At 39.3% G+C, this 16,969-nt stretch overlaps 1 protein-coding gene across 1 annotated transcript in view; it reads right to left on the bottom strand.

Moving 5' to 3' along the window:
* The window catches only part of LOC124622736 (sodium- and chloride-dependent glycine transporter 2-like), a 467,104-nt gene that overhangs the window by 109,474 nt on the left and 340,661 nt on the right, over positions 1-16,969 (bottom strand). Inside the window, exon 6 of the mRNA XM_047148526.1 lies at positions 9,105-9,208. Within this exon, the coding sequence (XP_047004482.1) occupies positions 9,105-9,208 (104 nt within the window). The remainder of the gene's footprint in view (positions 1-9,104; positions 9,209-16,969) is intronic.

Raw genomic sequence — 16,969 nt, 5'->3', positions numbered from 1 at the left:
CTGACCACCAGCAATTATTTGTTATTCAGTATTTATCTTTTCTGGGAGGCTCTCAAAATATCTTACGTTTGTCACATTCATATATTCTGCAATATTCAATGTTTGTATAAGTAGCAGCAGTCAGGAATACTCAATGTTGGTGAAAATAGCAGCACTCTCAGTACAGGAATTCAGTTCTGTACTCACCATACATTGGTTTTCTTAGTAAAAATACTTTCAGTAAGACCGTTATAATTCACTGTTGTCTGATTTTGGATTTGGACTTGAGTATGGTTACAATGTGACATCTCACATTAATTGCACATATGGGTGCAAGTATGACTGTACCATTCATTTCTGTAAGTGGTATTTCTGTGTGTTTGCATACATCTACATACCTTTAACCAGTCCAGTACTGCAAAACCCTGCTGTTTCCTGCTTGTTTTTAAACTGTTGTGTCTGTGTTTGCATGTCAGCACTTACTTTACTATATCTTTTTTTCAGAGTGGTAGCAAAAGATGCAATAATAGAATACTGCAAGGAATTGTAGACTTTTTCCTTCCTAATTGAAATAATTTTGATTTCTTGAATTTCCTTTTCTTATAAAATACTGGGAAATTCCTGCTCCAAACATGGTGACTATATGAGCAATTTGCTTTGAAGCCTGGCACTGAACATCATGACCCTGCTTTGAGGGTGTCTTTCCTGCATTTTTGACACGTAAATCCAATTATATCTGCTCTGAAAAGATGGATGAATTGAATGTTAGGCTGGAGGTCTCAGTCTTCTGTAGAACACCATTCACTGTTCTCATCACATTTTTATCTACTGTTACGTCTTCCATTTGCCACTCCTTTTACAGTTTTGAGATGTTCATGTGCATGAAGTCTCTGCAAACTGTGGTGTCCTTAATGAAGTAGTGCGTATTGTGTTTGCTATGGTATGTTGACCAAAATTCTTAGAATGCAGAAATGTGGCTGCCTTGTGAGATGTACCAGTTACAACCAAGAGTGCCCTGTTGCAAATCTCTTTCCTGCATGTCATCTTATGACAAAATTGCAAATGTCTTTGATATATTTTATACCAAAAGCTTTGCTGATTCAGAAGGGCAATACTTTCTTAAGAGACCTCTTCTCTCTTTATCCTAAGTATGACAGTCTTACACTATAATCTGTTGCAGTGACCAAGGTATGATTTTCCCTATGAAATCACAGGAGGATTATTCTGCCAAGTCCTCATAGTTGCATGGGTGCTGATGGTTATTTAATTGCCTTATGAGGATCCATATATGTTTCCATGAACACCTAAGGATCTGTGCTGTCCACCCAGACAGAGACCAGCTTGCCTGGATAAACCTTCGACAACAGAGTTACAGCAAGTTTCCCCACAGGTAGGCCACTACTGACTATTTTGACATATATGTAACGGTTTGTATGATCCTCAAAATCTGAACAATAAAGCTAAGACCCCTGCTCTCCAAAACACACAAAACTGAACCATTATATCATCACAGTTATTGCTGTATCACATCTTGAGTTTAAAGTAATAGACAGTTGTTGCTGAATCACACCTTGTGTTTACAGTAATAGAGGACTCACAGAACTGATCAACTGACAGATCAGAAACCACAGGTTTGCTACGTCTGTACACAGCCTTCACTTGCTGAGCTAGTAGGAGGGGGGAGTGTATAGGATAGTGAGAAATTATACTTGCCGACTATGAAGAAAAATACTACTGCAAAGCCTCAGGACCTTGTGTTTGCCAGTCATGTGCTCACAAGAGAGTTTGAAGGTCCCCTAGGAATAGGACAATGTAGTTTTGTGTATTGGTTTGCTCTAAATAAGAGCAACAATTTATATGCTGAGCTACAATGTTCCACTTCTTGTTTGGTGCTTAACACCAGCATTACATGGTGGACAATTATCTTTTCTTATTTAATATTATGTTTATTTGTTTTCTTATGTTCCATGGTATGTAGTCAGACAATGATAGTTGATCATGCAGTAAATAATTATATAACTCACAAAAGGCTCTTGAAATAAAGGACAGTAACAAAAGATTTGAGACAGCATATACAAATTAATAACAAATTACAATGAAAAGCTTTAAGCTACTGTGAGGAACTCTCGCACAGAATAAAATGAGTGCACTATAAGGAAGCTCTTCACCTAAGATTTGAAAATTGTGAATTCTTCAGTTCTGCAGGAAGCCTACAGAAAATGTAACCTGCAGAATAGTTACACCTTTCTGCATGTTAGTTAAGGAAATATTATTGAAGTGGAAACTCTGTTTCTGTTGAGTATTCACTAAGTGAATGCTGAAGCTCTATTTTAAACCAGTCTATTATTCTTCACCAAAAATTCCATGAGAGCAGACTTTCTTCTTAATTCTGCACTGCTGCAGGTTGAATACATGTGAAGCACAGAACACTTTTGTTAAACCAAATTAAATACCTACTGCCCCCTATGTATCATTTGATCTACAAATGTCGTAAACACAAATTAATAAACTGCATTTTCAGTTGATAACAAGATATATTACTGGTGACATAAATTGTCTTCTTAAAAACCTTCTAAAAGCCCATAGCAAGGGAACTAGTTGGTAACCCCTTCATGTAAGGAAGTATATTAACAAGTATTTCAATCTTTCTAGAAACTTACCACATCTGAAAGATACCACACAGAAGGAAGGGAGGGAGGAAAATTAGAGTTTCAGGTCTTGTTGACTGCAAGGTTAGTAGAGGTGGACCACTGTCCTCTCAAATTCAAGTACAGTGTCTTACCACAGTATCAACTGACTCAGTCACACTGAACCAGTGAGAGTAAAACACAAAAGATGTGTTGCATTACATCATATGCCTGTGAGTTTTTATTGTTTAGTGCTTCAATAACCAAATTTACTCCTTGCTGTCTCACGTAGCTGCACATCACATAATTGTTGTAGAACACAAAGCGTTTATTAAATATTTTTCATAACTAATGTGATTTGCTAACACTTTTGTTCTTTCAGAGAAGATATATGTAGGCTTCCCACTTTCTGCCCTGATACTTTATTCCAAACGGCTATGGAGTTTTAATTTTATTCAAAGAGTTATTTTCTCTTGGTGTATTGCATTGCTTTATATGTTTGATGACATTCTGCAGCACTTTGCTGTACAGTCTGTAGTTAAGTTTTGTATCTGGATTCTCACATTTGTTCTGACCAGACATTCTGATCTGATCAGTTATCCAAACCTGTTTCTTACTGGCACCGTCTTTTTCCTTGTAATTTTTCAATGGAAAGGAAAGTCTTGAAGATTTGTAGAAATTTAGTATGTCATCCAGCTTGACTGTACAAGAAACTTGTTGCCAATACTATTATTTAAGTCTGGCTTTTAATGTCTGCACTGAAAATGAAAGATATCTCTAAATCTTTTGTTTACTACCTTGAGAAATTTCTCTGTATTAAACTGCTTCAGTGTTACGTTTTGTGCATCTTTATCTCAGAGACCATCACTGATATCTTTTTGTTTTTCAAAGTGCCCCTCTATTAGACAATAACTGTACTACTATTTGTTTGTTACCTAATTGTAATAATTTGTGTTGCGTGATTCAAGTCAGTTCATTGGTTCATTGACACTGTTTTTCCTGGATAAACAGCGAAAAACTCAATATTGCAATTCCATAAGAAATTAATTTGATGCTTTTCTTACTAGCTGAGCCAAAAAGATAAATCCTGTACCCTGGACCTCTACATGAACATAATTAAACAATGGAAAATCCAGGATGCAATAATGATGATGATGTTTAACAACAGATTGCCACTCACCATATAGCAGAGATGTTGAGTTGCAGATAGGCACAACAAGAAGAGTGTCAAACAGAAAGCTTTCAGCCAAAAAGGACTTCTTCTGAATTAGACAGCACCGACCCACCCATACCTACACACACACACACACACACACACACACACACACACACACACAGAGAGAGAGAGAGAGAGAGAGAGAGAGAGAGAGAGAGAGAGAAGAGAGAGAGAGAGCATGTGTGTGTGTGTGTGTGTGTGTGTGTGTGTTCTGTCTAAGAGATGACCTTTTTGGCTAAAAGCTTACTTGTTTGACAGTCATTTTGTAATGCTTATCTGCAACTCAACGTCTCTGCTATATGTTGAGTGAAGTCTATCCTTTCCATATTTTCATTGAATGTAATTAAAAGTATTTTTCCTCAGCAATTCAAACAATCCTGCATAGATCTTCAATATTCATTTAATGAAACATTTTTTATATGTCCATGCTTTTAAATGAAACATTACATATAGTATTAGTGGCTATTCCCACCATCTGCAAAGAATACTTTGCATAGAAATAACATAACATATTTACCATCTAAAAACAATTTCAGTAGATGAATTATTACTATTTATCTTCTATCACCTGTTAAAGTGAATGTGGTGACTCTTATAAGTGGGCCAAATGAATTTCCAAAGATATGGCTGTTGTGTTCCATAGCATTTTCTGCATTGGGGTTCAGTACACAGTCCCTGTGTTCACTCACTCTCACTAACTCCTATTTCCATAGAATCAAATTGAAGAGCAAATCTCCAATGTCAAGGAGCTTGTCAGTACATGAAATAACAGCATAAAAGTAATAACAGATAAAATAAAATGTTTATGAACAAAAAAAAAAAAAAAAAGACAAGCCATAAGTTTACGTAAACGCAATCAACAATATGGCACAGTAATCAGCTTAATTTTTCAAGGAACTCCTTGACAGAATAGAAGGAGTGACCCATGAGAAAACTCTTCAGTTTCAATTTGAAAGTGTGTGGATTATTGCTACTATTTTTGAAATGCTGTGGTAGCTTACTGAAAATGGATGCAGCAGTATATTGCACACCTTTCTGCACAAGAGTCAAGTAAATGTGATCCAAATTCAGATTGGATTTCTGCCTAGTACTAACTGAGTGAAATCTGCTAATTCTTGGGAATAAGCTGATGTTAACAAGAAACAACAGTACAGAAAATATATATATATATATATATATATATATATATATATATATATATATATATATATATATATATATATTTTTTTTTTGAGAGGCCAATCTCAGAATACCCAGACTAATGAACGGGGTTTGACAAGAAGTTCGCTAACTTACATCACTTATCACCCAAACCGCCTGTTTCTGAGCCAAAAACATCCTTTGAGAATGGTTAGAGTTACACCAAAATATAATATCATATGTCATAAGTGAATGAAAATAAGCAAAGTAGACTACTTTTCGTGTTGAACTATCACTTACTTCAGATAACATTCGAATACTAAAAATGGCAGCATTAATTCTGAAGAAGATCCTGAATGTAGGCTTTCCATGACAGTTTACTATCTATCTGACCACCTTCAAATACGAAATATTCAGTTTCACTAGTCATATGCCCATTCTGTGAAATTAAAGTGTCAGATTTTATTGAACTGTGCATTAGAAACTGTAAAAACTGAGTCTTATTGTCTACAGATTGGAGAGGCCTTTGGTTGTTGGCTGATTAAGTTGTACACTGATCAGCCAGAACATTATGACCACTGAACTACTACTGATGTAAATCCATCCAGGCGATAGCAACATCTCCCGGTGAGGAATGACTGTTAGTCAGACACAAGCATGGTGCATGTAGTATCAGTGAGCATGCTGTCCATGTGCAGAATGGGGAAGGCACACAATCTATCTGAATTTGACCAACGGCAGATTATGATCGCCCAGATGTGCAGCACAAGCATTTCGCAAACTGCACGACTTGTCAGGTGTTCGAGGAGTACTGGGGTGAGTGTCTTCAACACATGACAAAACCCAGGTGAAACCACATCCAGACGTCATGAGGTTAGTCGGCCACTCATCATTGCAGATGTTGACCTCAAACACTGAGTAGTTCTGTAAAACAGGTCAAGTGGCAAACTGTGGCAAAGCTAACATTAGACTTTAATACTGCACAGGTTAAGAAAAGTCCTGGGTGAGAAAGAGGGTGGAAGATGCTATCAGTTACAGAGCATCTTGAGGAGGTATATTTAGTAGCATATTTCACACAGAAGTTAAAACAACTCATGAGAGCCTATTACAGAGAAAGCTGTCTTCAAAAGCAGAGTTTATTTGTATAAATGACTATGAAATTAAACTAAAGCTGTTGTAATACAACACAATGAGCAGTAGGGAGGTTGTTACTAGAGTCATTATCATCAGATCATGATTATAATTAAGGCAATGACTCAGCACACTTTTCCATCCATCCCAACACTCTCATCTTATAATACAGGTGGCTATCACCCAACATGCTTACAATGAGAAACTTGGTTACTGCACAAACACTACATTACATGATTAATAACTTTACACTTAGTCTACATTTTCTGCTTTGTATCACGGCTGACTTTGAGCAGGAATACCACACACCTTTTGCAGAAATCTCTATGAAAAGCAATGTTAAAGGTTGTGACAATATCAAAGAAAGCTTAAAGTGTGGGAAATGTTGAAACATAGAGTTGTTAATGATGGCAAAGCATTGTATTGACAGAACAGGATTTCTGTTCAGACTGGAAAAAAAAAAATGAATGAGTAATGCAGGAGTGCATAAAATGCAGGAACATAAAAATGGGGCTTTAATGTATAATGAAAATGGTAGATTGCTACTCTCCATGAGGAGGAGATTTTAGGTCACAGACAGACACAACATAAAGACCGCTAGACGTGTGAGCTTTTGGTCAAAAGATCTTCTACTAAATAGACAAAACAAGCACACACACACACACACACACACACACACACAGACAGACACACAAGCATACCTCAACATAGATGACTACTGTCTCCAATCACAGTGTGGCCTCTGTGGCCATAGACATTAGTCATGTGTGTGTGTGTGTGTGTGTGTGTGTGTGTGTGTGTGTGAGTGAGTGAGTGAGTTGTGGTTGTGGGAATCTGTGTGTGTAGTCTACTTTAGAGGAACAAATTATTCAGGAATAAAGAAGACGACTCACCAAAATCCAGAAGCACTGCGTCATCAATAGATACACAAACAAAAGGTACAGAGATACAGTAGCTTTTGGAATAAACTCCCCTTTTCAAGCTTGTAGGGAAAACGTTCATACAAACCAACACATGCTCACTCATACGCACATGCCTGTCTCCCTACAATGAGCTCAGTCAACTACTGGTGCTTTCCTGGGCCACAGTAAATGTACAGAGATGAGGCGGTGGTGTGGGGTAAGGGATGGAGAGAGGCAGGAGACAGGAAGGGGGTTGAGGGGAAGCATCTGGCAGCTTATCAGAGAGTGGGGAGCCATCTGTGAGCTAGCTAGGGGTGTAGGTGGAGGGGGCAGATGGCAGATGGCTGGACACATGTGCTTTTATCTCACGCCCTAGTCTATGGACTCACGTGACCAGCCATCTGCCATTGCCCCCCCCCCCCCCCCACCTACAGCCCTAGCTAGCTCACAGATGTCTCCCTACTCTCCAACGAGCTGCCAGATGCTTCCCTTCAACCCCCTCCCTGTCTCCTGCCACTCTCCATCCCTCACTCCACACCATACCACACCCCTATCTCACCCCAGAACCATAACTGTCAGCCAGAAAAAGCTAGCAGTCAACTGAGCACAATTTAGGGAGACAGGTATGTGTGAGTGAGTGTGTGTGCATTTGTGAGGATGTTTTTCCTACAAGCTAGAAAAAGTATGTGTATTCCAAAAGCCAGAGAATCTCTGTAAATTTTTCTTGTGTACCTTTCAATGACACAGTGCATCTGCCTTTCAGTGAGTTGTCTCCTTTACTGATGAATAATTCATAGTTCTCAACCAGAACTTTCTGTACATTATTATACTGCTTTAAAAGAAGGCCTTTTGGACAAAAGCTCACATGTCTGGCAGTCTTTTTGTTGTGCCTGTCTGTGACTCAACATCTCCTCTATATCGCAAGTGGCAATCTCTCCTTTACGTAGTATTGTCATGTTTCATCCTGGATTTTCCATTGTTCTGTTCCAGTAATACTTATTTTAACATGAATCATTGTATTCATAATTCAAATTCAAGGCAACAAAAGCAGTTTCATTGCTTTAAATTGTGGTATACATGACTGTAAAAGTGAATTTCCTATCATAATTCTAATATGGATTTCTTTCACATTATGAAAGTCCCCTGAGCTGGACAAGAAAGCAACACTAGAAACTCTTTGAATCTGTTTTGATTTCAGAGTATTCCAGATATATTTGTTATAAGTGAACAATGTCAGATGTATACCCCAAATCTTTATGAAACAATGAAAATACCAACTTGGAATGTCAACAATATTAGGAAAAGGATAGACTGCTACTCACTGTAAAGGGCACACACTGAGCTGCAGACAGGCAGAACGAAAAGGCTGTTATACATTTAGCTGTTGGTCAAAGTCTTCTTCAGAAAAGAAAACATACGCACACAAGCAAGCACACCTTGCATGCATGACTGCCTTCTCTGGCAGGTGGGACTGGAATGCAACAGTCACATTGAGCAGCAGTGTAAATGTGTAACAGTCTTTTTGTTGTGCCTGTCTGCAACTCAACATGTCATCTTTACAATGAGTAATGATCTATTGTTCAGATTGTTATGAGCTAGTCTTTGGGTCAATAGGAAATTACTTTCAATCATCACAACCCTTTAATTGAATTCCTATCACTAACTGTTACATGTTGACTTGGTCACTTACTTGACAACTAATTTACCAGTATTAATGAACTACTTTACCTTGAGATAGCAGTTACTCAGGAAGGAAGAGCTAGAGATAAATTCCACAACACCTAATATTCACCACATTTGTGGAACTTCTACTTTTTCTTCTTGATGTCCTAAATTGAGCAGAATCACTGGCAATTATGATCAATTTTATGAAGCACAATAGTGAAAAAAAAAACTAAATGATAAGTGATGGTATCTGTTGCTCTCTGTTACCTACCTTCCTAGTCTTTCCCCTAAGCAGTCAAAGCACTGACCACCTGTCAGCAAACAATGGACTCAGTGCTTACAATACTGCAATACCCCAATGGTTAATTCAACACAAAAATTTACTCTGCCTTCAATTCTGATGCAACAGTGTAAAGACATGAATAATTTTTTTTTAATTCTTACTTGTAACAGTTGTTGGAGAATTTGTTGTAGGATGCAAGAGTAATGAGACCTCCCCAAGCTGGACTCAATGCAAAAAATATCTGCACTGCAGCATCTCCCCAGACCTGTAACAGATTACAGCCTCAGGTACTGAAATGGAAGTATCATTCATTATTGTGTTTCACATCGATAAGTCTAGAATAACAGAGAAACTATGATTTGCACTACAGTTTGTTTAGGTACAACAAGAAACTATCAATATTAAATTAAGATACAACTTTTGCAACGGATTCTTCGTTAGCTAAAGAAAATCCAGAACTAAGGTAGTCTGCTATGGTTCTACTGAAAGGAACTCTTTCAGAACACATTAACAGAAGGTAACACTCAAAGTTCTTTGGCATAGAGCAAGAAGTCACTAACCTACAGCAAATTAACTACCTACTATGAACAGCTGACTTTCTTTGCGAGAATAATTTTGGTTATTGAAAGATCTTGGTGTCACTTGTTTTGTGCAGTGAAAGCAAAGCACTTTACAGTGTACCATTCAACATCTCTCTAGCAAAACTGATTTCTATGAAGCATACAATCCCACAATGGCACTAACCACGTCCCATCCAGATAAAAGAGTACAGAATGTCAATCAGAAACAGACAAACGCTATCAATTCTCACCAACCACCTTCATCAGGTCCACAGTGTGCACATAGCACTACCCCAGCAACATCTGTCATGGATAGCATTTTTATAACAAAACGTATGGGCCTCTGAGCCCTCAGTTACTAAATGTGACTTGACATATAAACTAATTTCATGTATTCTAATTGATTTCACTCTGTCATCCATTAAAATTGTATATCTTTCATGGCTGTGTGTTTCCTTGTGTTCCTAGCTAGAACACAAGTTGCAACAAGTGAGGGAAAAATTTTCATATGTTTTGGATTCCGTGGTCTCTTTGCTGTTCGGCTAGATCATGGAGGCTTTACTCCAGTCACTCCTGTGACAACAGCAGCTGCATACAGCTGTATTGGAGTGGTTGTTGTCTATCCTGACCCGTTCTCAGCCACCAGATGTTCACCTGTGCTGAAACCACGGTAAACTGGAATGCTAAGAAGAAGTGGGTTCACCAAAATTTTGTGGCATTCCGAGCAGTTGACAAGGTCTGTAAAGTTCATTTCTTATCATGGATACTGCCTACTACCTCGTAAGTATCAACTGCTACACCAGTTAGCTCCTCTGTGGGAAGCAGAGTCAGTTTCTTTTGTCGATGCATGTAATTTGCTGTCCTATCATCACTGCAAGCATATGCATGTGGTTGCTGTGTGTGCTGAATTCGATGAATGTCACAAACAGGCACAGCAGTCATATCACACTTGGGCAGATCAGCTACAAGGCCTCAGTTATAAGTGTTGTTTCATCACAGCTAAGCTTTGGGATGTCACAGTCAAAGACATGATCATTCATTCAGCCCCATATAAGGAGGTTTGTCAATGTGCCCTTAAGCTTGAGAACCCAATGTTGGAAGAGATTTTGAATATTGCACAGTCATTTGAGGTTTCCCACACTGTGGGCTGACGATTGGAGTCTTGGGGTTATGCTGTCAATCTTGACAGCATGCAGCCCAGTGCATGGAGCCTAGTACACTGGGTGAAGAAGAGAGAGGCACAGTACCAACAAGCCAACTGGGTCGACACGAACAAATGCATTGTCGGCAGCAAGAACAGTGAATGCCATTTTTTCATTACCCTCTGTCATGTAGCAGCTGTATGTCAAAATGTACCCTCCCCCCTCCTGCAGGAGTCACTGCATGAATACTATCATTGGATGTTGATATTCATAATGTTTCGTAACTGTGATTGACATTGTCTGCAAGCCAGAACAAACTTTTCATTGAAATGCAGTTGATGAATCAGCCATTACTACTACAACTCACAGAGGCAGCTGTGTCCCTATTCAAGTCACAGACATTTGCCAGAGCTAGGGTCACCACCATTAGCACACATCAAGCATCGATTGGTAAGCTGTAACAAACTGTAGATTCCTATTCTCAGCCAACTGATGGCTAACACAGTTGTTCATTCCATTACATATTTGGTTGTTAACAATGCAAATGCTGAAAATCTGTGTGGCTTAGATGCCTTTGCTACTTTTTGTTTTGCTATTGTGGATGCAGGGCATCTAGTGTCAGACTAAGTGCCTTATCACAAATGGAATTCCATGTGTTCCGAGTTTTATGACGTTTATGCCCCAGGGTTACATTGTGCAAACAATTTTGCACCACACATCACCCTAAAACCCTTTGACTGCCTTAACTTTTTTGGACATGGTCAGTACCAGTAGCTTTCGTGACAACTTTAAGACAGAGCTGGATTGCTTAACTTCATTGGAAGTGATTTGACCAATTTCCTCAAGAGAGGAGAATGGTTTACACACTTCATGATCATAAAGAAGCCATCTGGTCAACTTCAGCTTTGTGGTGACTTCAATGTCACTATTAATGCACAGTCACTCATAGACACTTACCTCCTGTATTGCCTGGAAGAGTTGCTCAAAAATTCTTTTCAAAAATCGACTTGTCTGAAGCCTATCCTCATATCCCATTAGACGAAGCATCAAAACAGTTCTTGGAGTTAATATGACTTTCATCATCTGTCAGCATCAGTGTCAAATGTTTGGGGTTGCTAGTGTGCCTGCCATCTTCCAGCATTTTTTAAAAAAGATTATGATGGCTGTTCTCCATTGCATTAATTATCTTGATGGTATCGTCGTGACAGATGCTACCTCGGATGACCATCTACATAACCTCTGTTCTTTGTTTACTGTTCTGTAGGCTGAATGCTTTGAATATAATCTCAATAAGTCTCACTTTTTCCAACATTTCATTGTTTATTTAGGTCATGAAATTTCCCAGAAGAGTGTGTGCTCCATGAAGCAACATGCAGCCACCATTACAGCTTTTCCCTAAGGATCTAGCCTACAATAACTTCAGGCGTTCCTTGACAAAGTTGCACACTATCACAAGTTTATTCCCAGAGTGGCTATTATTCCCTACCCATTGCATCTGTTGCTTTGGAAATGTGCTCCTTTTGTTTGGTCTGCAGCTTGTGAGCATGCTTTTGTGCAGCTTAAGGATAGTATTCGCTCTGTGCCGTATCTTGCAACATTTCAATCTGGCAAACATAATGTTCTGGCCACAGACACATCCCGATATGGGGTGCGCATGCTCTTGGCCCATCGCCATTCAAAGTGCTCCAAACAGCTTATTGCCTTTATTGCCAAAAACACGCAAATCAACTCATCAGCATTATTTCCTAGTGAAAAAAGAAGCTTTTGCTATTGTTTACACCATAAAAAATTTCATTTGTTCTGGTATGATGTAAAATTTCATTTAATCATAATTCCTAGGTTTCACTGTTTAGTTTGTCAGAATCCTTACCAGACAAAGCTGCTCATTGCCTTCAGTGTTGGGTTCTGTTCTTGTCCTGCTATAATTATGAGAACCATTTTCATCCCACATCTCAACATGCAAATGCAGGTGCTCTGTTCTGGCTCCCTAAGGCCCTTGAATCCTCATCTGACCAGAAGGAAATGCTATCCAGTTGAAAAACTGGATACAGAGGTGAGGTATATGGTGGATGGTTTGCCCATCACCAGTTCCCACATCAAATTTGCTGCGGCTGCTGATCTGGTGCTCCAGCAGGTCATAAGCATTATGCAACATGGGCCCTGACCATCCACAGAGCCAGACATCAGACCTGCTTCGGAATTTTTATGCATTACATCATCACCTCTGCCTCTTGGACAGCATTATTCTCCTGTCAATAGAAGGGTTTACTCCCCTTATCATGGTTTCAGCAGCTCTGTGGCAGAGGGTCCTCCACTTATTACCTCAGGATCAATGGGGGATCTTTCTCACAAATACAATGCCGTAATGCCATGTATTTTGGCTGGGCATTGATCAGGAGGTGGAACACCTTGTTGCAGCCTGCCCCAAGTGTTTGGGTCAGCAGATGGCAATGAACACTGTTTTTTCACCATTACTGGTTCCCGCACAGCCTTTGAAAAGAATCCACATTAATTGCACTGGTCCTTTTTTTCATCACTTCTAGTTATTATCCACTGACACTTTTTCTTAGTACATTATAGTGTACTATGTCATTCACTGCCTGTCCAGAACAGCAAACAGCAGATGCAACTATTAAGGCTCTCTTGAAGATCTTCTCCATAGAAGACTTCTTGCACCATGCTTTTGGACAATGGTGCTCAGTTCATAGTGCAATCTTTCAAGGACTTTTATATACAGAACAGAATTTGCCATTACATGTCACAGCACTTCCATTCCATATGCAGCCGAATGGTGAGACAGAATCCCTAGTCCAAACATTGAAGACACAGATGTGCAAGTGAAAGAATTCCTGGCTGATGAGGCTCTCACAGTTTTTTAAGCTCTTTCAGAACAATGCCAGCTGGGGTCAAGAGTCCTGCCAGGCCCCTACATGGGCATCAGCCATTGGTGCTGCTCAACTTTTTGCTCCCTGGTAGGCCCCCCCCTCAGTGATACCAGTCACTGTTTCCATAGTTCGCACCCAGTTCACTGGTTTGGGCCAGGATGTTTGGGTGGCTCTGTCACTGGATTCTGGCCATCATCCACAGCCAGTGCTATTGCCGCATCTTCATGGTTTGCAATGGAGATTGACTTGTGGCATGCCACCAGGACCAGTTGTGCCCCACAATGAGTCCAGGGCCTTTCGCGTGGGCTGTGGGCCCTATGCCTCATTCTTTGTCAGCCCTGGCCACTGTGAGGGTTGAGCAAACCTTCTTATTGTGGTGGTCAGAGCTTCACCAGCAACAACAGCGTGTTGCTTCCTGCAGCTTGCCATAGCACTATGCAGGCACTGCCATCAGTGGGGGTGGAAGCAGGATCTCCGTCACCAGAGCCTCTCCTCTCTATCCGCCATCATTGCTGGCCATGCTGGCACCTCTCACTATGGACTCAGATAAGCATATAGCTCCCACTCCCCAGTTGCTGGATTGCTTCACTGGTCACCCTGGGGTCTATGGGTGGCAGGGTTGCCATGGTCCTACTCACTTTCATCAGCACACAACTGTCCAGGTGGGTCAAGAACTTCTCAAGTTTGTGGCTGGAACAATTTTAATAACAAAGGAAGAGCACAGGTTGGGTAGGAGGATCATAAAACAGACTGAGTGGTGAGTAGTTTAAGGTGCCACATAGCATAAGCTAAAACTGTTCACACTGGTGGGTTTTCATAAAGGGAGATCATCCTTGGAAAATGGACAATATCAGTTTCCATATGATCCATTGAAAAGAAACACAATAGCGGCAGCTGTGATATAGCAAAATGTGCACAGTATCTGATTGAAGTACTGGTTACTCTAATAATTATAAAACACAAGATCATGTATAAATCTGTATGTGTTTGCAGTATATTAAATATGAAATTAATTATATTTGATCTCTTTGATGTCTATTTTGTTGTGAAGATGATTATCAGAAGAGAAAGCAGAGCAAGAATACAGAAAAAGATAAAAGAATACAAAAATTCATTTCTAACTGAGATTGAACCAGTGTTCCACAGCATATCAGCTAGCAGCCTTATACACTATGCTATCATGCTGTTTGCTGTTCTGCAAAATGCCATCATTTTCACGGATGGTACCTATATTCATCTTGTCCACTTTCCAAACACAATATCTCTTGAATGAAACCACATTACAGTGAATGGCTTTAGGGAGAGGTTATTGGCACCTTAGATCACATCACTATTCAGCCTCATATCCAGTCCTTGTCCCTAAACCTATGCCTTCCCCTTGAAGCAGTTCTTTTGCTAGCTTTGAAGTCTGCTTATGAAAACGTTAGCTAGAAAGTTTTTGCAAAGTTGATGTATCCTATTTTTCATGGTGTCACATAAACTGCTATCAGATAACACATTTACTAATATTATCAATGGAAGATTTGTTGTTTTTTTCCTTGGAGTAAATACTTCAGTTCCACACCTCTCAATGTCTTGCCCCTCCTGCTGAAATTTGCACATAATAGGATATTTAACATTTTACTTACACATCAGGACCGCTTTGAGAACCTTTTCCACACAAACAACTTATAATTTGGTGCCTCCCCCTTACCCTTTTTCCACATGTTGTGGTAAGTACAATATATAAACCTTGCACTTGGGTGCCCCTGATGACTCTTCCAGCTGCTACTAACTGTGATGTGTCCTGTACAGAAATATTACATTTGTAAAACCTGTAGCACACCCCTCAGCCTGGCATCCCATGAGGTGGCTTGAGCTGTTTGGGCCTTAAACCTGCCCTGCATGTTTTGTTACCTGTGCCATCTGCACTGTCACTACCTTCTCATCCTCACTGCCAATAAATTTATTTCATTAAAGGCATGCTTGCACTGTCAGGTAACAACATGCACAACTTTAACTGGAACATGGCAGTACGTAGTTAGGCAACCAAGTTAGTTCCCGCTATGTCCAGATCTACAGTTCACCTTGCCAAGCAATTCTGATAGACACATTTATTTAAACAGACACAATGATCACTTAGTTACTTCTCAACATATTCACCACTGGAAGTGAGACCTAATTTGAACTAATATGTAACAGTCCGATATGCTGGACACGATGACTGGACAGGCATTCCTTCAGTTTAGGATAAAATATAAATCAGTTAGTGCAAGATCCGTACTATAGGTTGGAATATAAAATACCTCCTATGTTAATATTGGCAAAAAATATGTTTGTGCAGACCCATATAGAAGGGCAATGTGGAGGATCAGCACAATTCCTGAGCTGAAAATGTTGCACTTATTTTTCTGAACATGTGAAGTAATTTCTAGGACTGAAACATCTGCAGGTAAGGGCTACTGTGTGCCATAATTTTAAAGTGATAGCTACCCATAAATATGCTGACTGCACCACCACCTCAAGATCATCACAAGGAAGATGGCCAATTTGAAAATTTTGGAAAATTTCTTTTAGCAACAATGCCTTGTCTGCTTGCGCTGATGTCAAGCCTGCACATAGGTGTCCGCAAGGGAGAGAGGGACAAAACGGGGCTCTTGCCTCATTCTGGATTGAGGCATCGAGAGCCCAAGGGAAATAAGAGTGCTTTTTGAAAAATGTGAGCTACGAGCAGAAACATATATTTAAAGCACATAAAAATGTTGCTGGCAATGAATACCGATGAGTAGAAAAAACAAAATATCTGTTTGGAAGCCAACAAGGGTAAAACTTTGTTTGGAAGCCAACAGGGATATGTAAAGCATTTACCTCCAATGGCTTCAAACACAACACTTGCTTCAGAAAGTGTTGTAGTGACACGCTGCCAATTTTGTGGTGTTTACTGTGAAAATGTTTCATGTTTGTTTGGCTCACTGAATCACAAATGAACACAGATGATAAAACGAAGCATTTTTTGTTGTTTAATTTCAAAAAAATTATTTAAACAAGTATTAAGTAGTTCAAAATTGAAGTCTTAGTGATTCTTCTGATGAACATGACATGTACTTTGGTGGTAAATGGTAGTGATCATTTTAAGATACAAATTTAGCTTTATTTAATAAATATAATAAGTTGCAATTTAAGCTACAATTATTGTTTATTTCCAGATTGTGACTATGATAAAGAATATGTACTTGGTGATGAGATATTGAATGAATCAAGAAGTAAACGAAGGTGATTTGAGTTTGGCTTGGTTCCTCTTACTGTTTTTGATGACAATGAGAACAACTAGTCTAATGTACTACACTAGTGATTATGACCAAACATAACAAGTGACTGTTAATGTAACAAAACTGAACTTAAATGATATGTTTTGTTTTACTGCTGATTCTTCATCAACTGATGATAAAAAGATGGTCAA

Source organism: Schistocerca americana, chromosome 7, assembly GCF_021461395.2.
Source record: "Schistocerca americana isolate TAMUIC-IGC-003095 chromosome 7, iqSchAmer2.1, whole genome shotgun sequence".
In the NCBI taxonomy this organism is placed as follows: domain Eukaryota; kingdom Metazoa; phylum Arthropoda; class Insecta; order Orthoptera; family Acrididae; genus Schistocerca; species Schistocerca americana.
Note: the sequence above shows the minus strand (reverse complement) of the source record. Positions and strands in the feature narration are given on the sequence as shown.